The sequence below is a fragment of the Ceratotherium simum genome, chromosome 33 (assembly GCF_057802395.1).
Source record: "Ceratotherium simum simum isolate JZ-2026a chromosome 33, ASM5780239v1, whole genome shotgun sequence".
Taxonomy (NCBI): Eukaryota; Metazoa; Chordata; class Mammalia; order Perissodactyla; family Rhinocerotidae; genus Ceratotherium; species Ceratotherium simum.
This window is the reverse complement of record NC_141932.1, coordinates 24339879-24363991: the sequence shown is the minus strand read 5'-3', so window position 1 is coordinate 24363991 and position 24113 is coordinate 24339879. Positions and strand designations below refer to the sequence as shown.

Below are 24113 nucleotides of genomic sequence, written 5' to 3'. Positions count from 1 at the left end.
ATTTCTGGGAGTGCCCGCCTGAGCTCAGTGCGCAGGCGTCGGGCGCAATCTACTGGAGCGGTTGCGGCCTCAGACAGGGAGCGATGAGTCGTCCGCGGGTCTTACTGCGTCAGAATGTGGGACCCGCCGGCAGGTGCTGGGGGGGAACTGGAGCGGGGCGGTAACCGACCAGCCGGAGCCTCGGACCGGAGTGAGACCCTCTGTGTGCCCTGCCAGGCCCTTTGGTGTGTGTGAATGTGTGCGAGACGACGCGAGATGTTGTCGGGCGGACTGGGAGTCCCTCAGTGGCCGGCTGTATGGTTGTGTTTCTGCCTGTGTGTGATTCTACGTGCTGAGGGGTGTGAGGCGATTCGTGCTTGGAGCCGCATGGTAATAGCATTTTATAAGTGTACGGGATTGTCTGACAGGGTCAGGGACCTCTGCTGTGTGGTTTGTGTCCATAATTGAGTGTGGTTTCGTGACTGGTGATGATATAAATGTGCTTTTCCCGTGCCTGTATTTCAGAGCGTCTGTAGGAGTTCGACTAGCGAAAGAGCGAGCATGCCTGTGACTGAAAAAGACAATGGATGGTCATTTCTTTCTTGAACACTGATGATCTGGAAAAGGTTATCAGTTTATCTGGCAAAGAATTTAAACATAATTTTTCTACTGGATCAAATACATGTATTATGGGGGAAAATGCAAAATTAGCATAGTTTTTTTTTTTTTTTTAAGAAAGATGGTTTCAAAGCCAGCCCCAGAGTAACTGCTTTTTCCTCTGCCACAGCCAGAGTAGGCATCCATTCTTTTCTACTCTTAGGGGGACATTATTGGGTCAGGTTGAGAGGCCATCGACTAATAAAATAATAAAATAACTTTATACATAAGAAGAGTGAATTTTAGTAGAGTCCAGCGTTAGTCGGATTTCCTGAATTCTAGGTCAAACCCTTGTCCCCGTTTTCTGATGAGCAAACCTTGGCTCACAGGGAGAAAGGAACTTAAGGCTATATGGTTTGTTGATAAGCCTGAACTTGTCTTCACTTACTTTAAGAACTCACGGTCGTTTTTTTTTTTTTCCGAATCATCACAAACTTTTAAACTTCCAGGACAGTGGAGATAGAGTTGTAATTCCGCCACTCCTCCAGGGGGAAAAAAATTAATAAAACTTGCTCTGACATTCAGGACCGTATACTAAATACTTTGATCTCTTCTGGGTAATGTGACTGGAGTAGCAAGTTTGGTGACCGGGATTGCTGAGGGAATGAACCTGTGTGCATGATCCAGTATAGCTATGTGAAATAAAGATGGTCAACTGCACTGACTTAGAGTGGGTCAGAGTGTCCAAGTGGAGCAAGAATTTTGTTAGGGTGTACAGGAGAGATGTAGATTGGTTTGTTTTTAGAGGTGACACATTCTGGTTTCGGATTAGACAGCATGCATTGATCTCAAGCCATATCTGTTTGATTCTGGGTTCTCTCTTGGCTTCTGAATATTTGTGATGACTGCTTGCAAGAAAAAGGAGGCTATTTTGTTTAAAAGTAAAAAATAGGAACTGTTAACCTGAGACGAATAGATTCCAAGGGATGGGCTTCTTGTTATATATTAAACTTGTGGCATTTCGTATGTGTAGATATAATGTGAATTTTTTTTTTTCCCCAAAGAAAGTACAGGCAGTTTTATCAGATTCACAAAGAGGTACTTTAACCCAAAAAAGGTTAAGACCATTAGAAATACAGACTGCAGGAGCTGAGGAGGTCTTTTTTTTTTTTTTTAGCATACTATGTGATATATTTAATATAAAAAATAGTATGTATTTTATGGAAGGATACACACCAAACTCCTGTCAATAGCAACCTTTGGGGTGAGAAGAGAGCACTGACGGTAAGGAGGGAGAAATATCAAAGGGGACTTTAAGCATTACTGATAATCTCTCTTTTTTTTTTTCTTTACAAGGAAAACATATTACTTGTGCATTTAAATTTTAATTTTAAAATTCAAAAGAAAACGGAGACGTTGAAGATTTTGGAGCAAGAAAGTGAGCCAAGGAACTTAAACGCTGTGGAAGGAGGCAAAATCCAAAAAAAGATGCCCCTTAGGAAGACTGCAGAGAGAAAGGGATACTCAGGCAATAATTTTTCATAGGCCTCAGGTACCTTATCAGCTGGCTGTTTCAGATTTATGTCGTTATGACCCGTTTTGACCTTGCAGACCTCTAAGAATTAGTTATCTCTTCAGCCCAGCAACTGGATTCAGCCCTGTGGTAGTGGCTGCCCATGAACAGCACTGGTAAGTACGTTCTCTTTCCTGGCACTGGATCATTTTCTTTGAGAGTCTTTGTCGATGCTGGCAAATGATTTTAACCTTTTTCCAATAGATAGGGTTTATACCAGTACCTGTGAGTCAGGCATTTAATCAGTGGTCCTGGGAAAGTATTTGAGGCACTCTGGTATTTTTATAATTATTGTTCCCTAAGTTTTTATTTTTTTTTTTATTTTTTATTTATTTATTTTTTAACCATTTTTTTTTTTTAAGATTATTTATTTATTTATTTTCCCCCCAAAGCCCCAGTAGATAGTTGTATGTCATAGCTGCACATCCTTCTAGTTGCTGCATGTGGGACGCGGCCTCAGCATGGCCGGAGAAGCGGTGCGTCGGTGTGCACCCGGGATCTGAACCTGGGACGCCAGCAGCGGAGCGCGCAGACTTAACCACCAAGCCACGGGGCCGGCCCCCCTAAGTTTTTATTTTGAAAAATGTTAAAGCTATAGGAAAACTAAAAGTATAATATGTACAGTGTATATAGTTCACCTAGATTCACCAGTTTTTAACATCTTGTACTATTTGCTTAATCTATGTCTATTTACATATTTTTCTTTGTTTTTTGCTCAACATTTATGAGTAAGCTGTAGACATCATATACTTCACCACTAAATATTTCAACATGCATCTCTAGGAACAAGGTTGTTCTCCTGTATAACCTCAATATCATGAATACACATAAGAAATTTAACAGTGATTCATAATATCATCTAATATATAATTTGTATTTAAATTGCCCCAGTTGTTCCCCAAATGTCCTACATGTCCTTTTTAAAAATTGATCTACAATCCAAATCAAAGTCATACATTGCATTGGATGGGTGTGTCTTTGTTTTTTGTTTAAATAAAAAAAAAAAAAAGCATTTATTTCTAACAGTTCTGGAGGCTGGGAAGTCCAAGATCAAGGTATGGGCAGATTTGGGTCCTGGTGAGAATGCCTTATTGGTTTACAAATGGCCGCCATCTTGCTGTTTCCTCAAGAGAGGGCTTATTATTAGTTTCTGTAGTATAGAGCAGTGTTCCCCTTACCTTTTTTTGTGTTTCACAATGACATTTTTGAAGAGTTGAAGGTCTAGAACATATGTCTTGTAGAATGTCTAACATTCTGGATTTGTTTCTTTTGCCGTGATTAGGTTAAGTTTAAATATATTTGGCAAGAATACTATGGGTGGTGGTGTGTTCTTCCTATTATATCACATCAAGAAGCACATAATTTAAGTTTGATCCATTCTTGTTGATACTAAATTTGATCACTTTGGTTCAAGTAGTGTGTGCACCTGGTTTCTCCATGGTAAAAGTTACCTTTTTTCTTTGTAAGTCAAGAAGTAATCTGATGGGGATATTTTGAGACCATTTCACATATAACTTTACCTAATGGTTTTAGCATCCATTGATGATCTTTGCTTAAATAAATTATTAAATTAGGGGTTGCAATGGTGATTTTTATCATTCCTTCTTTTGTATAAAAAAGCTTTGCCTTTTCCCCCCTTTCCCTCTCTACCTCTGTTTTTTCTCTTTTGAGTATCACTATAGTTCATAGGTTTTTTTTTTTTCCATTCAAAGTATTTTAGTACAAGGAACAAAATATTTTAGCCCATTATCATCATTCTTTGTGTTGCTCAAATTGTCCCAAATCTGGCCTCTCAAGCTGGCTCCTGTCCCCATTTATCTTTGAGCACTTCCTTACTTTTTGACACAGATGTTCCAGACTTAACATTGTACCTTCCCTGTCCTAGACCTGGAATTAGCCACTTTCTGAGGAGAATTTTTGAGATGATCTTTTCAAATATATATCCTTAACAAAGTTAGGTAATTTGTGGTACACATGCAATGGAATGTTATACATCCAATAAACTTGGGTTTATAAAGATTATACATTTTAAATTAACAAAAATGAATCTTAAATATTTACTCAGTATTATATTGGAGACATCTATCCATGTTGATTATTGATGTTCTATATCATAAACGTGAATGACTGTATTGATAGTGTTCCATTTTTTTAATTTATCACAATTTGTCATTCCTCTCTGATGAATATTATGTTGCCATTTTTTCAATATAATGAATAATACTCCCATGAACATTCTTATGCATTCACTTATGGGTACCTGTCAGGTTGTTACTTCTGAGAAATCAATGAAAATGAAGAGTTTGGTTAAAAATGAGGACATTTATCAAATTATTATAATATTCAGGGTACTAGGTACTTGGTATTAGGTACTTAACAAAGATACAAAGATGAAAAGTTGTTTTTAGCCTAGCAAAGAAGATAAAAGCTATACTGAAGTAACTCTGAGTATATAAAAGTCATTACCAAGTTACAAATGCATGTTCTGGAAGTTTAGAGGAGGGAGGTATTCCAAAATATAATATCCAAAATACAAAGAACTCAAGGGATCTCTTGATATTAATGGATTTTGTGAGTCAGTTTTACTCGCAGTTTTTATTTTGATGATCTTATTAATTAAATTAAAATTGAAGATAGTTGAATGAGGTGACTTGATAGCTGTTTGGGATCGTTTGTCCAACTGGGCTGGTTTGGAAGTAAAGTTAAATAGACCAGCACTGATTTAGGTAACAAAAGGCTCAAATAACTTGCAGTCATTACTTTCTAGGCAGGAATTGAACACATAACTGTATATTTCACAAAACAAAAAACTCATTCAAGTTTTGGGAAATCACAGTAAACTCCATTTAATAAAAATATAGCAGTTGTTTAAAAATTATCTGTTTATTCCTTCTCTTGTTATTTGCAAATAGCTTTCATTTAACCAAATATAAAAAAATATTAGAAAAATATATATGTTCTTGAGCATAATAAATGGCCATTATTGAAAAATTCAGAAATAAACTTAATGAAAAGAAAAATTAAAAAATCACCAATAGTCTCACAACCAAGAGATAACCACATTTTAGGTTTATCTTTCCAAATGCCATTCAGATATTTATATGGTCATATATGATGGTATCCTGTAGTACATACTATTTTATAATCTGCTTTTTTCACATTTTGAAACAAAGTATTGCAATAAAATTCATATACCTTTTAAATGTTCATAATATTTAAAAACAGATCATTAGTGTTTTGAAGTAATGATATAATACATTTTGAATATTTTTGACTAAGTTGTTAAAATTTGTTAATATGGCATATGTTTTATTGGGATGTACATATTAAAGGTTACATAGTACCTACTGACCTATTGATCATCATAATTTTTTAACCATTCTGCACTTGTCGGAATCCTGAAACATAACTGAATAGTTCCTCAGTCATGATGGCCACCTCTTGGATCTGACCTTGGCTTTGGGTGATTAAGAACTTGTCATTGCAGGGGCCAATGACCTTCAAGACTTCTAAGAAAAGTAGAGATAATTGAACTCAGAGGAGTTTGTATACAGATTGTATGTTGGAAAACTAGAGGGATCTCATCTGGCTAGAGAAGGACATCTTCTTTCTAAAATTTTAAATCTACCACCTGGAACATCTTGTTTTTCCCTTTGTGAATCTGTGAAGCTTTGCTCTATGTTCTCAGAAAATGGTTAGAGCTTTGCAGTTGTACAGAGACAACTCTGCCCATTGCTTTATTTTCTCATCTTGCATACCTTTCTCTAGCCCTTCCTGGGATGGCCTTGCTTCCCTGATTATCATGGAAATGGGCCTCAATTACTGAACAGCCAGACCCTGACCAATTCCTCATCTTTTACTATATGCAAGATGGTAGTTTCTAAGCCCATTATTATTTCCTTATTGGATCATGAGAAAGAAAGACATGGTTGAAGGACGAGTGACAAGAGTCTAGGTGAGTGAGGAGAAATCATGCATGGTAAAACCATTGGCTGGTGAAGCCCAGTTTTTCAGTTAACAGGAATTATATTTTATAATGTTATTTGGGAACTTGCTTTAGAGGTTCCAGTACAGTGGGGAAAATTGAGTCGACTTCAGGATGACCTACCAAAAGAATTTAACTTTCTTTTGGTTTATTCTGCCATTTTTTCCCTCACATTCTAAGTTGGATACTTAGGTAATTAATTTTTATACTTCTAATATAAATTCTTAAGGTTATAACTTTTCTTCTAGGTACTACTTTGGCTACATCCTACAAATTTTGATATATAGTAGCCTCATGATTCAGTTTTAAATACTTTTAAATTTCTGCTATGATTTCTTTCTAAAGTAATTTAGCAGGATATTTCTTAATCATATAGTTTTTTTTCTAATTATCCTCTGATGACTTATAGCTAACATAACTGCATTTGTGGGCAGTATAAAATTAGTCCATTGGAATTTTTTTAGATTTGCTTTATGGCCAAATATATGTCTAATTTTTCTGAGTATTCAGTGTGTCTCTGAAAATAATTTGTCTTCTGCAGTTATTGTGTATAGTATTTAAAAAAAATATATCCATTAGATAAAGCTTATAAATTTTTTGTCCTAATCTTCTATAATTTCACTGATTTTGTGTCTTTCATCTATCAGTTACTAAAAGAAATAAGTTAAATCTCCAACTATGGCTGTGATGTTATTTTTCCTTGTAGTTTCACTAATTTTCATTTACGTGTGTTTTTAGTAACACAAGTTTAGAATTTTTATATCTTCATGGAGATTTGAACGTTTCATCACTATGTAGTGATCTCTTTATAATTATGCTTAAAAGTCTATTTTAGGGGCCGGCCCCGTGGCTTAGCGGTTAAGTGCGTGCGCTCCGCTGCCGGCGGCCCGGGTTCGGATCCCGGGTGCGCACCGAGGCACCACTCCTCCAGCCATGCTGAGGCCGCGTCCCACATGCAGCAACTAGAAGGATGTGCAGCTGTGACAGACAACTATGTACTGGGGCTTTGGGGGAAAAATAAATAAATAAAATCTTTAAAAAAAAAAAAAAAAGTCTATTTTATCTGATATTAATATAGCTACACCAACTTTCTTTTGATTAGTATTTTGCCTTATGTTTTTTCTGTTCTCTCATTTTTAGCCTTTCTCTATAGTTCTTTAATATATCTCCTGAAAACAGCATATAGTTAGATTTTGTTTCTTTATCCAGTCAGACATTTACTGACGTATTTGTATTTGTTTCTACCATTTTATTTTGTGATGTGATATATATCACACATATATATATATCACATATAACTTCTTAAGGTTTCCATTTCTCCCTTTATTCTTTCTTTAGATTGATTCCCCTCCCCTTCCTTTATTTGCTACTCTTTTGGAAGGTATACATTCTATTTGCATTACTTTGGTACTTTTGCTAAAACTTTAACAGAACATGCTTAAGTTACCGAAGTCTAAACTTAATTAACATTTTTCCTGCGCGGCAGTATAATGATGTTAGAATACTTTTACACCAATCATTACTTTTACCAACTTAAATGTCATCATTGTGGTATATTTTAGTTATATATGTATATATGTGTGTGTATCTGTATACACACAGATACATAATTTAAAAATACCACAATAATAGCTTATAAGCTGGCAGGAGAAGTGACTGGAGTTGAAGTAGTCTAACATCATTGGACTGCTGGGCAGAAAATAAAAATGTTAATTAAGTTTAGACTTTGATCATTTAAGAATGTCCTGGTAAATTTTTTAACATAAGCATTAAAATAATGCACACACACGTATGGAGACATTCTTATAACTGTTTTCTGAACTGACTGTTTAATTCCACATAAGTGTACTACATCCTTTGCCAAAGTCTTTCTTCTTTCATCACTTTCCTTCCACCTGAAGTACAGCCATCACAGTTTCCTTTAGGAGGGTCTGTTATTGAAAACTCTCTCAGTCATTATTTGTCTAAAACCCCCGCATTCTTAAAAGATATTTTTGCTGAGTGTAGAATTATAGGTTGATAGTTATCTTTTTATATTACATGAAAATTTCCAAACATATAGGAAACTAAAATAATTGTACAATGAATACCCATATATTCACCACCTAGATACTACAATTAATATTTTGCTATATTTGCTTTATCAAATAATTAACCATCTATCCATCTATGTATTCATCCGTGAATTGATTTTTTTTTTTTTTTGGAGAGGAAGACTCACTCTGAGCTAACATCTGTTGCCAATCTTCCTCTTTTTTTGCTTGAGGAAGATTAGCCCTGAACTAACATCTGTGCCAGTCTTCCTCTGTTTTGTATGTGGGTCGCCACCACAGCATGGCTGACCAGTGGTGTAGGTCCACACCTGGGATCCGAACCTGCAAACCCGAGCTGCTGAAGCGGAGTGTGCTGGATTTAACCACTATGCCATGGGGCCAGCCCCTGATTCATTTTTTGAAGTATTTCAAAGTAAGTTGCAGACAGCAGTATACTTTACCCCAAACACTTAACATGCAGATCACTAACTAAAGTTGAATATTTAGTTACAGTTTTTTAGGTAAAATTAATATACAATGAAACACACTCATCTTAAAATTACCATTTGAAGAATGTTGACAAATTGATACACTTGTGCAAACCAAAATCCTATCAAAGTAAAGAAAAATATCATCATCGCAGAAAGTTTCCTCTTGCTCCTGCCCAGTTTCCATCCCCATATCCAGAAGCAACTACTGTTCTGATATTTTTCAATTGTAGATTAATTTTGTCTCTTCTAGAACTTCACATAAATGAGATCATAGAATATTCTTTTGTGTAATGCTTCTTTCACTCAGTATGTTTTTAAAATTCATCCATGTTGTAATGTGTGTGTGGGTGTGTATTTGTGGTGTGTCTTAGTAGTTCTTATTGCTGAGTTATATTCCATTGTATGACTATATCACAGTTTATCCATTCTCCTGTTGTTGGACTTCTAGGATATTTCTAGGGTTTTGGCTATTATGAATAATGCTATTATAAACATTCCTGGACATGTCTTTTTATGAATGTATGTTTCCATTTCTTTTAGGTAAACTCCTAGGAGTGGAATTCTTTGGACATAGTGTATGGGTGTAAGTTCAGTTTTATAAGAAACTGCCAGACCTTTATCCAAAGTAGTTGTACCATTTTACACTCCTAACAACAGAGTATGGGAGTTCCAGTTGCCCTACGTTTTCACCAACATTCAGTGCTGTCCTTCTGGGTATCTCTCTCATTGGTGTTCTGTAGTGTCTCATAGTGGTTTTAATTTGCATTTCCCTAATGACTATTGATGTTGACTACTTTTTTATATGCTTATTGGCCATTTGAACATTTCCCTTTGTGAACTGCTCAAATTTTCCATTTTTAATTGATTTGTTCATATTTTGATTGTTGAGTTATGTAAGTTCTTAATATATCCTAGATATCAGGCCTCTGTCAGACAAATGCTCTGTGAATATTTTTCCTAGCCTTTGGGTTTCCTAGTCATTTTTTTTTTTTTTGTGAGGAAGATGGGCCCTGAGCTAACATCTGCCAATCCTCCTCTTTTTTGCTGAGGAAGACTGGCCGTGGGCTAACATCCATGCCCATCTTCCTCCACTTTACATGGGACGCTGCCACAGCATGACTCGCCAAGTAGTGCGTCGGTGTGCGCCCGGGATCTGAACCGGTGAACCCCGGGCCGCCGCAGTGGAGCACGTGCACTTAACCGCATGCGCCACCGGGCAGGCCCCCCCCAGTCATTTTTTTAATAATGTGTTTTGATGAGCAGGAGTGTTGTTTTTTATAAAGTTTATCAATTTTTTCCTTTTACAGTTATTACTTTCTGTGTTCTAAGAAACTGTTGTCTATTGCCAAGTTGGAAAGATATTTAGATAGTTATCTATATTTTTTTTCTAGAAGCTTTATAATTGCAGCTTTTTATATTCAGTCTAGGATTTATCTTGAATAATTTCTGTTCATGGTGTCAGATGGGGTTGAAGTTCTTTTTTTTTTTTTCCCTATATGGATATCAAGTTGTTTCAGTACGATTTTGTTACACATAGCATTTTCAACAGTAGATGTCTGTGGTACCTTTCTTGAAAATTAAATGACCATTGTGTTAGTTTTCTCTTGCTGCTGTAACAAATTCCCACGAACTTAGTGACTTAAAACAACACAAATTTATTATCGTACAGTTCTATAGGTCAGAAGTCCAGTACAGGTCTCACCAGACTAAAATCAAGTGTCAGCAATGCTGTTATTTTCTGGAGGCTCTAGGGGAGAATCTGTTTCCTGCTTATTTGGGTTATTGGCAGAATTTAGTTGCTTGCGTCTGTAGATCCTAGGTCTCCATTTTCTTGCTGGCTATAAGCTGAGGATCATTCCCAGCTTCTAGGGCCCACATTCCTTGGCTCATGGCCCCCTTCCTCCATCTTTAAAGCCAACAACAGTGGGTTGAGTCCTTCTTACAATACATCTCTCTAACCTAGCTGCGAAAGATTCTTCACTTTCTTTTCTCCTAATGATTTAATCCTAAAGCCATTAGGTGGAGCTGAGCGAGGTAGGCATACATGCCAGTGAAGCCATGATGGCCAGAGCAGTGTGCTGGAGCCTGAGCACGGTGAGGAGAGAGTATGGCAGTGGCAATGGGATTTTGATTACTTTCAGGGAGAATAATCAATGTATTTTGTATACACACACATATATATGTGTATATATATATTTTAAGGATAACAGAACAAATATTTGTCAGAGAAGGAAGTTACACATATGAAAATGGACAAAACTAGAATGAACCCAGGGGTTTTAGATTAGAATTGGAAGTATTAGTGTGAACTTATAATTTTAATTATATATACAGATGTAAAAATATAGATGTAAATGTGTGTATGCAATCTATGTGTGTATTTATTTATATTCATTAGCTTTGTCCACTGAGAGGACCTGGGAGCAGTGACTCCTGATAGCAGTGAGCACACTAGCACCCAGATCATGGCCTCTAAATACCATTCCCCCCACTAATAGGAACCAGGGCTCCTTGAAGAAATGATTGATTCCAGTGTTGGGGCAGGGCAAATACAATATGAGCCTGGAACATCTTGTACGTGAAAGTAAGGAAGTGCTCAAAGAATGATAGGGACTTGTTAAAAAGGCCACAGGAGCCAGAGAGAAGGGGTTCCCACTTACCAAATCTGGGACAAACTGAACATTAATATAAATAATAATAGTAATAGATTATAGGCTTTGAATGAAATAGGAAATCACAAGTCCATACTGATATAAATTAATAAATTGAAAATTTGATGAAGAATGGGATGTTTATGTGGTCTCAGAATACTCCCTCCATAAAATGCTTATTAATTACAAAGGGAAAAAGAGTAATTTTATAGTGGAGAAGGCTGGCAGATACATCTTACTAGTTGATCAAAAAGAATATCACCAGTAATGGGCCAGGCTGTCATCATGTGCCTCCTGATATGCCCTGAGAAGAATGCAGCGTCACTTCTGTGGCATTCCTTCCAAAATGCATAACCTGATTATGAGGCAACACTAAAGAAAACCCCATCGGAGGGACATTCTCCGAAGACTAGCTTATAATCATCAAAAGCGTCAAGATTATGAAAGTCAGGGCAAGACTGAGAAACTGTTTCAGGCTAAGGGAGATTAAAGAGACATGACATGAACACAATGCGTGATTCTGAACTGGATCCTTTAGTGCAAAGGACATTATTGACACAATTGGCAAAATTGAATGGGATCTGATGTAGATGATAGTAATGTATTAATGTTAATTTCTTGATTTTGGTAATTGTGTTGTGGTTATGTAGGGACATGTCTTTGTTTGTGGGAAATACATAGCATATTCAGAGGTGATGTGGCATTAGGTCAGCTATTTATTCTCAAGTGGTTCGGGGAAAAAAAAGCTCTTTCTACTATATTTGCAACTTTACTATAAGTTTGAGATTGGATAGATAGATTAAAAAAAACAAAAGTCTGGAGTGGTCTTTAAAAATACTTTGTGAATTATACTTCTAATCTTAAAATAATTTTAAAAATTCACATTGAAGCTCCATAGGCTTTTGTCAGTCATGCTTGTACATATTGGTGCCTCCAAACAGTGTGGTTATTCTTAGCTTTTTGATAGGTCTTAAGATTGTTCGCCCACAAGGTGATTGAACTTATTTACCTGGAGATTTCTTGCCTGACTTGTCTACAGCTACAAAGCAAGCCTGATTTTTCATGGCTTCTTTTCCACCCATCACGCAGCTTGGCCATTTCCGGATTCTTGACTCGCCCAGGAAGAAGAAGAAATGACCAAATCCCAAGTGAGTTTAAATGATGTGTTTCTTTTATTGTCTTATTCTGTACTGCAGATAAAGTGGGTCACAATAATCTCAATAATAAGATGAAAAACCCTAAATGGATAAAAATCCCATCAGGAAAAAATATAAATGATTAAGACCAGGAGAAAATTACAATTAGAATATAGAGAAATAAGTTAATTTAGAATTGAGCTTCAAATTTGAATCTGACCTTCATAGGAAAAACAAATTGGGACATAAAATTAACAAAATTCATTACCTAGTTTATGCTGTCTTCCATTAAAAAGCTCATTAATTTCTCAGAAGAAAATAAAGGATTTTAATGGGCACAAAGTAAAATGCTTTGGCATGATTTTGAAGTTGTGATCCAGAGCTCTCCCCATACCTTCTTTACTCTGGTCTCAGAAAATGAAGTGTTCCTCCTCTCAAAGATATTGTCTTTTCTGTTCTTTTTGTGTGTGTGTGAGGAAGATTAGCCCTGGGCTAACATCTGTGCCCATCTTCCTCTACTTTATATGGGACGGCCACAGCATGGCTTGACAAGCGGTGCGTCTCTGCGCGCCCGGGATCCAAATCTGCAAAGTTGGGGCCCTGCAGCGGAACGAGCGCACTTAACGGCTGCGGCACCTGGCCGGCCCCTCTTTTTCTGTTCTTGATCTCATCTTTCCTGTGTCTTCTGAAACCTTTCTCCATCAGTTAATACTTATACTCAAACATATCAAATAGTTCTTTCTTTACTGCCTCATTTCCCTTTCTTTACTTTCCTCATTCTCCACCTCCTGGGAGAAAACAAACCAACCATTCTTTGTCCATGTGTCCTTGTTAGTTACCTCTGATAATGTAGAGGTTAAGTGCACAGACTTTAGAGGTAAAAAGACAGGTTTCAATCCTGGCTCCACCACTTTTTATGACCATGAGCAAATTACTTAAACTGTCAGTGCCTCAGTTTTATCACCTAAAGATGAGGCTAACTCTTTGGATGGTGGTTTTTGAGAATCAATGAGTTGTACATGTAAGTTGCTAAGAGCAGTGATTGGTACCATTTAATGTTCAATTGATGTCTGCCTCATTTCTTTCTCAGAAACAGTACTGATGACTCACATCTTGGTGATTTCTTTCTATCTCATCCCATTTGTAGTATTTTTGTAAGAAAGTCTTCCAAGCATAGGATATGTGGATGCCTCACTTTCTTGTTTCCATTACAGATGAAGATGTTTTTTTTTATTCGACATTCTTTTGGAAATTAGGTTTTTGTTTTTTTGTTGGTTTCTTAGTTTTATGAGAGGGGAGGTTAAAATCTGGTCTTCATGACTTTTTTTTTTAAGAAATCTAAAATATTTTCCTTAGCTTCATTATATTATTTTCTCATGATGCTAATTAAAATCCTCTGACAACATAAAAACAATTTTCCATTAATGAATCCTTTTCCTTTGTTTCTTTTTTTTTTTTTTTTTTTTTTAAAGATTTTATTTATTTTATTTTTTCCCCCCAAAGCCCCAGTGGATAGTTGTGTGTCGTAGCTGCACATCCTTCTAGTTGCTGTATGTGGGACTCGGCCTCAGGATGAACGGAGAAGTGGTGCTTCGATGCGCACCCGGGATCCGAACCCGGGCCGCCAGCATCGCAGCGCGCGCACTTAACCACCAAGCCACAGGGCCGGCCCCCTTTGTTTCTTAAGTGATGGTTGTTTCTAGAATTCTTTTGGTGCCTCCCCTGCTCATCCCATTCAGCATAGCCTCAGTGAATGATCACATCCCACTGCAGTGGCTTCAGCTACCAGTTACAGACTGATGATTATCAAATTACTCATTCCCTTTCTAGTCCATTCTTTTGGTGCCTCCCCTGCTCATCCCATTCAGCATAGCCTCAGTGAATGATCACATCCCACTGCAGTGGCTTCAGCTACCAGTTACAGACTGATGATTATCAAATTACTCATTCCCTTTCTAGTCCCTACTCGAGCTCCTGATTAACATGTTTAACAGTCAGATGGATCTCTTTACCTGGTTGTTCTGTAGAAAACTTGAGTTTTACATGTCCAGAATTTCATTATCTCCCTTTTACCACCTTCTGCCACCAGCACCCTTTGCCCTATTCCCTGTCCCAGTGACTCACATAGCCATCTCTTCCTCAGTTCCATCTCTGTCATTTCCCGGTATAGGATCTTCTCTCTCACAGATAGCAGATAATGTACCTTTAAGTTGGCCGAAGCAACGAATAAACCTGTGCTTATAGAAAATATCCTATATGACTTATTCTCTTCTAGAATACAAAATAAAACTAGATAAATATTAGGCATCTATGTAGCTTTTTATGAATTCTGACCCCTGAATGCTTTCAGAAGATGTCACTCAGTATTCTCAAATTGATGAGGAATATGTTGTTACAGGAAACAGTAACATTCAAGGATGTGACTATTGACTTTACTCAGGAGGAATGGCAACAACTGAAACCTGCTCAGAGGAATCTGTACAGGGATGTGATGCTGGAGAACTATAACAACCTATTAATAGTAGGTAAGGATAATCTCTCTGTGAAAATCAGATTCTCCATTTCTGAAATAGGAGAGGCCTTTAAATGGTATGGGGAGTATAACCTTGATTTGTCAGATTGAAAGATTCTTATTTCCTTTGTTCACATGATAGTATATATTCCAGCCATTGTTGCATTTCACAGGAAATTTCGTTATGCCTCTCTAGAAACTACACCTTCCTCATTCATCAGAAGCCCTGTAGCTTCCCATACTCAGCCTAAATTCTGAGATGGTACTTTCTCCCTCATGTTAATACCCAAGTCATATATCTTCTGATAAACAGGCTATCAGCTCACCAAACCAGATATCATTTTCAAGTTGGAGCAGGAAGAAGAGCCATGGGTTGTAGAGGAAGGAATGTTCAGAAGACGTTCAGGTGAGTCAGTGATGCATGTGTGCATGGTGCAGTCACATGACTGCCTCTGCAGAGGTGTTCAGAGGATAACACCTCTGAAACGTTTTCCAGTGTGATTTTCTTAAAGGGCCTAGTCTTTCAAGTGGCAGTTGATATAACTTCCTCAGATACCTAGATGGCACTTCTAGATATTTCTTATACATCAGGGCTCTCTTTTTATTGAAATTTAGAGGATTAACCTTCCTTATATTCTGGATGCCAAATCTCCCCACTTCCTTTACAACCTTGTTTTCACGATTATTTTCCCTTTTACTTGCATTCTCATTCTTTACCTCCTCCTGCTTTCATCTAGTTATCTGCTTATGTATTCAGTCTTTCAAAATTCTACAGTCTTACCAAAACCGTTTGACATGTAGGTTCATTTTTCATTTCTTTCTCTTTTAGCTCTTTGCATCCATTGTGAAATGCTTCAGAATCATAAATTTAGAGCTACAGGCATATCTCCCATTACTTATCATCATACTATAAAAACTCTCCCATGCCACCCCCGTTTTGTTATAAAAGTTGCTGCCTTCCTGCTAGCCCATTTCCAGCCTTACTACCCTTCTGCACTTTTTTTTTTACCATTTATATTGTGAAGTATAACAAACACATCAAAAAAGCATAAAACATAGATGTATAACTTAAACAAATTACTATTAACTAGACATCCATGTAGTCAGTACCCTGGTGAAGAAATAGAACATTGCCAGCTCCCCAGAAGTCCTTCACTGATGCCTTACAATCTCTATTCCTACCCTTCATCCTGAATTTAACAATATCCTGACTTTTATGGTAATCACTCTCCTTATTTCTTCTTCTTTTTTTTTTTTTTTGAGGAAGATTGGCCCTGTGCTAACATCTGTTGCCAATCTTCCTCTTTTTCTTTTTTTCCTCGCCAAAGCCCCAGTACATAGTTGTGTATCATAGTTGTAGAACTGTAGCTCTCCTATGTGGGATGCCGCCTCAGCATGGCTTGATGAGTGGTGAGTAGGTCCGCACCCAGGATCCTAACCAGCGAACCCTGGGCCACTGAAGCGGAATGTGCGAACTTAACTGCTACACCATCGGGCCGGCCCCATTATTTCTTCCTAGTTTTATAACTTAACTATGCAATCCTAAAGATTATGGTTTAGTTTTCTGAACTTTCTGTAAATTGGATCATATATGTATTTTTTATGCTTGCTGCCATTTGCTCAATATTATAATTGCATGATTTGTTCATGCTATTATATGTAACTAGTTCATTCATTTTTATTGCTGAATAGTTTTCCTTTGCATCACTATACCACAACTTTTTTATCCATTCTATTGATGGAAATTTGAGTGGTTTCCAATTTATAGCTGTTATAAATAATGCTGCTATGAACATCCTTGTATATACCTCCTGATGCAGATGTGCATGCATTTCTGTCAGTTATATACTTAGGAGTATAATTACAGCATAATGGGTTATGTGTATTTTCAACTTTAGTTTGATAATGCCAGAGCATTTTCCAAAATGTTTGTTCCAGTATATTCTCACTGTAAGTGTGAAGTGTTGCTCCACAGACTTGCCAACATTTACTATTATTGGTCTTTTTATTTTTAGCCATTCTGTTGAATATATGAGTGATATCTCATTGTAGCTTTAATTTGCTTCTTTCTGCTTACCTGTGAGGTCAAACACCTTTTCATACGTTTATTATGTATGACTTTCCCATTTTGTGAATTGTTAATCCAAGGCTTTTACCTATTTTTCTACTGAATTGTTTTTTTCTTGTTAAGTTGAAAAAGAACCTTTTTATATTCTGGATAAGAGTGTTTTGTGGCTTGTATGTGCTGCACAAATCTTTTTCCATTTTATAGCTTGCTTTCTCTGTTTCCTCATGGCATTTTGTGATGAACAGATCTTCTTAAGTTTAATATAGTCAGTTTTGTAAACCTTTTATTTTAAAATTAATGATTTGTATATCCTGTTTAAAAATTATTTTCCTAACCCGAGCTCATGAAGATATTCTCTGACATTATCTTCTAAAGGGTTTACTGTTTTGCCTTCAAAATTTAGGTTTGCAGTCTACATGGAATTGGTTTTTCCATATGGTGTAAGACAGATAGCAAGTTTCACTTATTTGCACCTGGGTATCCAGATAATGCAGCACAGTTTATTGAAAAGACCATTCTTTCCCTGCTGCTCTGGTGTGCCACCTTTCTCATGAGTCAAGTACCCATACACATGAGAATCTATTTCTGGTGCTCTATTCATTTCTATCATTCTAGTTGTCTTATCTTGTGCCACTAGTAAACTGATTTAATAAGTGTTGATATCTAGTAGAGCAAGTCCTTCCACTTTGTTTTTCTTCTTCCAGATTGTTTTGGCTCTTCTATGTCCTTTGTATTTCCATATAAATTTTAGAATCACTTTATCTAGTTCCACAGAAAAAAACTGTTGAGAATTAGATTGAGATTGCATTAAATCTACAAATCAGAGGACAGTGGACATCTTTACTATATTTTGTCCTCCATTCATGAACGTGGTATCTCTCCATTTATTTTTTAATAATTTTTTTTGTGGAGGTTTTGAACATTAAGCCACCTTTGCAGTAATTCTGCCAGGAATTCTACTTGGTTGTGTCTTATTCTTATGATATACTACTGGATTCTAGTTGTTAAGCTTTTCTTTTAGATTTTATCTCAATATACATTGAGGAGATCTGTCCTTTATGGGTCTCTGCATTCTTTGTCAAAATTTGCTGTTATTATGTTTTCTTCATAAAAAGATTTTGGAAGCTTCTTTTTCTATTCTTTAGAACAGAGGTCAGCAAACTCTTCTTTTAGGGTCAGATAGTAGATATTTAGGCTTTGTTGACTACTCATTTCTGCTGTTGTAGTGAAAGTGGCCATAGATAATACATAAACTGATGAGTGTGGCTATATTCCACTAAAACTTTACTTACAAAACAGGTGGATGTGGTCCATGGGCTGTAGTTTGCTGACCCACTGCTCTAGAACAGTTTAAATAAGAATGGTATAATCTTAAGGTTTTAGTAAAATTCACCTGTTAACAACATCAAAATCTTGTGCTTTTCAGGAGGGCATAGTTTCTTTTATTTTGAATCTGTTTCTGTATTAGTTCTTCTTCCTGGGAGATTTCCTAACCCTTATTTTCTAAATTTCTCTTGAACTTTCTAAATTTATTAACCACAATTTTAATTCCCAAAGGTGCTTTTTTATTATGTTTGTTCTTTTTTTTTATACTGCCATTATGGACATCTTTGATGGTTCCATTCTCTTGGGCTTTCTACAATATTGTTACTGTTATTTTTAAGCTTTCTTTTTCTCCCTGATTTGCTCCATTTTCTCACATTTCTTCAGCTACTTCCTGTTTCTTTTTTTTTACTGCCAGATATTTAAAGAAAGACATCTCTCACATGTTTGGTGACCCCTGGCTGTTCTTTAAGTACAATGCATGAAAAAAGAACTGATTTGAATTGTGTATCTGGGCAAGACTCTTATTAACTAGTGGGCTTCACTGTGGTGTTACTGGGCAGGGACCCGGGCATTTTTGGGGTGAGAAGCAAGTACAGGTATTCAGTATGTCTGTGTCTTTTCCCTGAGTCTATTCAATTTCCTCAGAAAGAGTTCTCCCATCTCTTATATACAGGTATACTTCTGGTTGTCAGTATTCTGGGGGATGGCAAGTAGAAGGGACTGGGGTGGGGGAAGTCTTGCCATTCAATATGTAAATTTTCACTTAATCTTCCTGTTTGTTCTTCCTTCCTTATAGGCTGTCCTTGGCACCTCTCTGATTCAGTTTCTGTATGAAATGTAACTTGATCTTCTGGTGTGGAAAAATAGTTACTATGAGTTCTATAGGGTGGGAAATGCAACTGCTCTATATACTATTTTTAGCCATAGCCTTCATGCTCACCTTTTGAGGTACCTTGTTCTACCCATTCCTGAGACATTTTGGCTTTTGTGGCACAAATCAACTTCTTCACATTATTCTTTATAAGTACTTCATTTCACTTTCCTCAGCTTTACTGTCCATGAACAGTCCTCCCTCAATTTTCCAGCTTCTAAAAATAGGACATAGCTTATCCTCTTTTGTACTTTCTCCAATGATTTGTCCTTGTAGTTATATATATTTTTTTCTCTTCTGTTATTTTAGTGGAATTTTGGAAGTGAGTGTATATAAGTGCATGTTCTTCAATCTGTCATTTTTAATTGCATGACTTATTCTTTGATGATTCACCTGATCATTCTACTTTTTTTGCAGTCATCCTAGATGGATTCTGCTGATTGTATATAATTTTACATTTTCATCTTGTCATTTGTCACTTTTTGATCTGTTTATTTCCCTGATTTCTGCACTGTGCAAAGTCACATGAAAAGCATTCAAAAATCTTTATACTCATACAAGTTACTTTTTCTATTCCTAAATCTTCTAAGGAGTTTTCTTTCTGAAAACAAGGTGATGTGGAATATTTGCACTTGAGATTTCTTTTATTTTGGGAGACAAGTCATGAAACGAAAGAATCAATTTCACATTAATTCATTTCTGAAATTTTATTAATAATATAATGATGGAAATTTTTATAAGTTATTTTTTATTCCTCTTTAGAAGACTGGGAACTTGGTGAGCAAATGGAAACAGAACAGCAAAGATTTGTGAAAGGAGTTACAACCATATTTAAGAAAACCTTGACTGAGGAGAAAGGCAATGAAGTTAAAAAAGTTGGAAAAATGTCTCCTGTGAACTCAGACATTAATTTTACAAGGATATGCCTCTATAAATGTGATTCTTCAGGAAAGAGTATGAAACATAATTTAGACTTACTTAATCATGGGAGAACCTGTGTAATAAAGAAACATCATGAATGTAATAAAACTGGAAAATCTTGCCCTAGGTCATGCTCTATTGCATTAGCCCCTTTTAAGTGTGCTCAGTGTGGAAAAGTCTTCATTCAGGAGTTGGATCTCATCAGACATTTGAGAATTCATACTGCAGAGAAACCTTATGAATGTTACGAATGTGGGAAAGCCTTTAGCAGGAAGGAAAACCTCAGTTCACATCAGAAAATTCATACAGGAGAGAAACCCTGTGAATGTAATGAATGTGGAAAAGCTTTCATTCACATGTCAAACCTCATTAGACACTATAGAACTCATACAGGAGAAAAACCCTATGCATGTAAGGCATGTTGGAAAGCTTTCAGCCAGAAATCAAATCTCATTGAACATGAGAAAATTCATACTGGAGAGAAACCCTATGAATGTAATGAATGTGGAAAGACATTCAGCCAGAAGCGAAACCTTATTGAGCATGAGAAAATTCACACTGGAGAGAAACCATATGACTGTAATGAATGTGGGAAAGCCTTCTCTCGAATCTCATCTCTTACTCTACACATAAGAAGTCACACAGGGGAGAAACCCTATAAATGTAATATATGTGGAAAAGCCTTCTCTCAATGCTCAGTATTTATTATACATATGAGAAGTCATACAGGTGAGAAACCTTATGAATGTAATGAATGTGGGAAAGCCTTCTCCCGAAGCTCATCTCTCACTGTACATATGAGAAATCATACAGGTGAAAAACCTTATGAATGTAATGATTGTGGAAAAGCCTTCAGTCAAAAGGAAAATCTCATTACACATAAGAAAATTCATACTGGAGAGAAACCTTTTGAATGTAATGAATGTGGAAAAGCTTTTATTCAGATGTCAAACCTTATAAGACACCAGAGAATTCATGCTGGAGAGAAACCTTATACATGTAAGCAGTGTGGGAAGGCATGTAGTCACAAATCGAATCTCACTGAGCATGAAAAAATTCATACTAGAGAAAAACCTTATGAATGTACTAAGTGTGAAAAAGCCTTCAGACATAAGCAGAATCTCATTGAGCACTAGAAAATTCACACTGGAGAGAAACCTTATGAATGTAATGAATGTATGAAAGCCTTCTCTCGTATCTCATCTCTTACGCTTCATCTGAGACGTCATACAGGGGAGAAACCCCATGAATATAATGAATGTGGGAAAGCATTCTCTCAAGATTCATTACTTATTATACATGAGAAGTCATAGAGGTGAGAAAGCATTTGAATGTAATGAATGTGGGAAGCTTTTTTCTCAAGAAGCATCTCTTACTATACATGTGCAAGGTCATTCAGGTGAGAAATACAGTAAGTGTAATGAATGTGGGAAGGCCTTCTCTCGAATTTCAGCCCTTGCTCTACATGTGAGAACACACACAGGTGAGAAGCCCTATCAGTGTGATGAATGTGGGAAAACTTTCATACAGAACTCATACTTCATTAGACACCAACAAATTCATAGTCAGTATAAATCCTTTGAATGCTCTGAGTGTCAGAAAATCTTCAGTAGAAATTCAATCTCATAGCTCATCTAAAAATTCATTCTTCAGCAAAACACTATAAAAGTTAAAAAGCCTTCAGCAAAAACTCAAAATTTATGAAACACAGATAGATTCACACTGAGGGAAAAGACCATTGGTGTTGTGAAAAGCCTGGACCCACAAAAAATTACAGGAAACATTGTACTTAGCAATGAAATTTAGAAGCATGACCATTAATGTAAGGAATAAGATGTGAATGCCTTCTATCACTACTATTTGTCCAGTAGTACTAGATGAACTAGTCAATGAAACAAACATGAGAAAAATAAATACATAATATAGATTGAAAGTAAAACAAAGGTTAAGGTCATGGTTTGAATCTTGGCTCTGCCACTTAATAGCAGTGTGACTTTTTGTAAATTACTTAACCTCTGTATAAAATGGGGATAATAATAGTGCCCACCCCAGCATTCTTAAAAGGATTACATGAGCTAATAGCTACAAATGACGTATAACAGCGCATGATATCATTTAGTATTCTATAACTATTAGGCATTAACATTGTCATTATGTGCAAATGATATGCATATATATAGAAAGCCCAGTTGACAAACTCCCAATGAGGTAGTTAACATACAAAAATCAATAGCATTTCATTATGCCAACAGTATCAAACTAAAAATGTAACCCAAAACAAAACTTGAAAATGTGTATGAGTAAACCTAATTAAAATATGTGCAGAAAGTTATAAAACATTGAAGGTCATAAAAGAAACCTGAGTAATAAAGGAATAGACAATATTATAAAGGTGTCAGTTTTCCTCCAAATTAATTTGTAAATTCATTGCAGCCTCAATTAAAACTCCCAGAACTTGACATACTGATTTTTATATAGGAAAAGATCTATAAATAACAGAAAAAATTTTTAAATAACAGATTAGAAGGAGACACCCCCTATCAGATATCAAAATTTATTGTAATGCTGGAATAATTAAAACTCTATTATTGGTATAGTAATAGGTAAAACAGAATAGAGAGCCCAGGAACAACCATATAATTGTAGGACCTTTGCATATTATAAAGGTGACATCGCAAAAATGTGGAAATAATGAACTATGCACCCTATGGTATTGGGATAATGGGCTTTACGTATTATACCAAAATTCTATCTTAAGAAAATATAGAATTCCTGTAACAGCATTTGTCCAATAGGAATTTCTGCAATGATGTAAATGTTGTGTATCTGCACTGTCCTCTATAGTAGCCACTAATCACTCATGGCTGTTCAGCACTTGAGGTGTAGCTACTGTGACTGAGGAACTGATTTTTTAAATTACATTAAAATTTTAAGAGTACTTGAGGGAAGCATTTCTTTGAGAAGATACAATAGGGGCCAGCCCCGTGGCCTAGTGGTAAGTTTGGTGTGCTCTGTTTCAGCAGCCCCGGTTCGGTTCTGGGGCATGGACGTACACCACTCGTTGGCTGCCATGCTGTGGTGGCAACCCACATACAAAATAGAGGAAGATGGGCACAGATGTTAGCTCATGGTGAATCTTCCTCAGCAGAAAAAAACAAAAGATACAGTAAGACTCATCAATTCCACTCTGAGACTATGACTTAGGAGTCTTCCAACATTTTTAGCTAATGTGTCTCCTAAGGAAATTTTGAAGAACTATTTATACCTTGTAAATTTTTTAAAGTTAATGTATAAATATTTCATCATGGGCTTAAACAGATGCAAAGTTTCTAATTTCTGGCATAATGTTATGTTTCATTTTAAAATTAAACTAGTAAGGCACTACTTTAAATATCCCAAGGGAATCTAAACACCTAATGATTGGACACTATCAGATGTGTACATGAATAAACGCTTTAACAAATTTTATATTCCTTTTTCTCTTTAATCATATTTGTATTCATTTCTCACGAAATTTTATCATATATTTTTATGCTTGAAATTCTTATTGATCACTATAGCATAATTCTATGTAATAAAAATGTATATAAATTGAAATTTTAAACTTTAAAAGTTTTCTGTGGACATAAGCAATAGGTCAAAATAAAGTAGTATAAATTTGTATTAAAATTACTTTGTATGTTTAATATTTTTTAAATATACATCTCTTAAAAATGAATGGGGCTATTTTTCATATAGTTCATGTATTAGTAAACGAATATATCTTATTGCTAGAATGAGATAATTGAGCATCAGTTCCAATCCTGTGTTTTTGTTTTTAATAGTTGAAAGCACCCAGAAACCATGTTCATATAAATAAGAATAGAAGGGATTTGTTATTATAACATTAGTCATTTTTTTTTCAACTCCTTCCTGGATATATACAAAATAATCACTTAGTGCTCTATGATTAAAAATACTTTTAATAATC

The 24113-nt window shown here is 36.0% G+C and overlaps 1 protein-coding gene across 1 annotated transcript; it reads left to right on the top strand.

Annotated features, from left to right (window-relative positions):
• The first annotated feature begins 83 nt into the window (after window positions 1–83).
• LOC101388972 (uncharacterized) lies at window positions 84–23812 on the top strand. Its single transcript, XM_014794753.2, is given in 8 exon segments — window positions 84–224; window positions 1933–2265; window positions 9199–9241; window positions 12399–12457; window positions 14844–14970; window positions 15271–15363; window positions 19985–21416; window positions 21418–23812. Coding segments are annotated over 5 exon segments (2022 nt in total). The 5' UTR covers window positions 84–224; window positions 1933–2265; window positions 9199–9241; window positions 12399–12442; the 3' UTR covers window positions 21773–23812.
• Window positions 23813–24113: the final 301 nt, after the last annotated feature.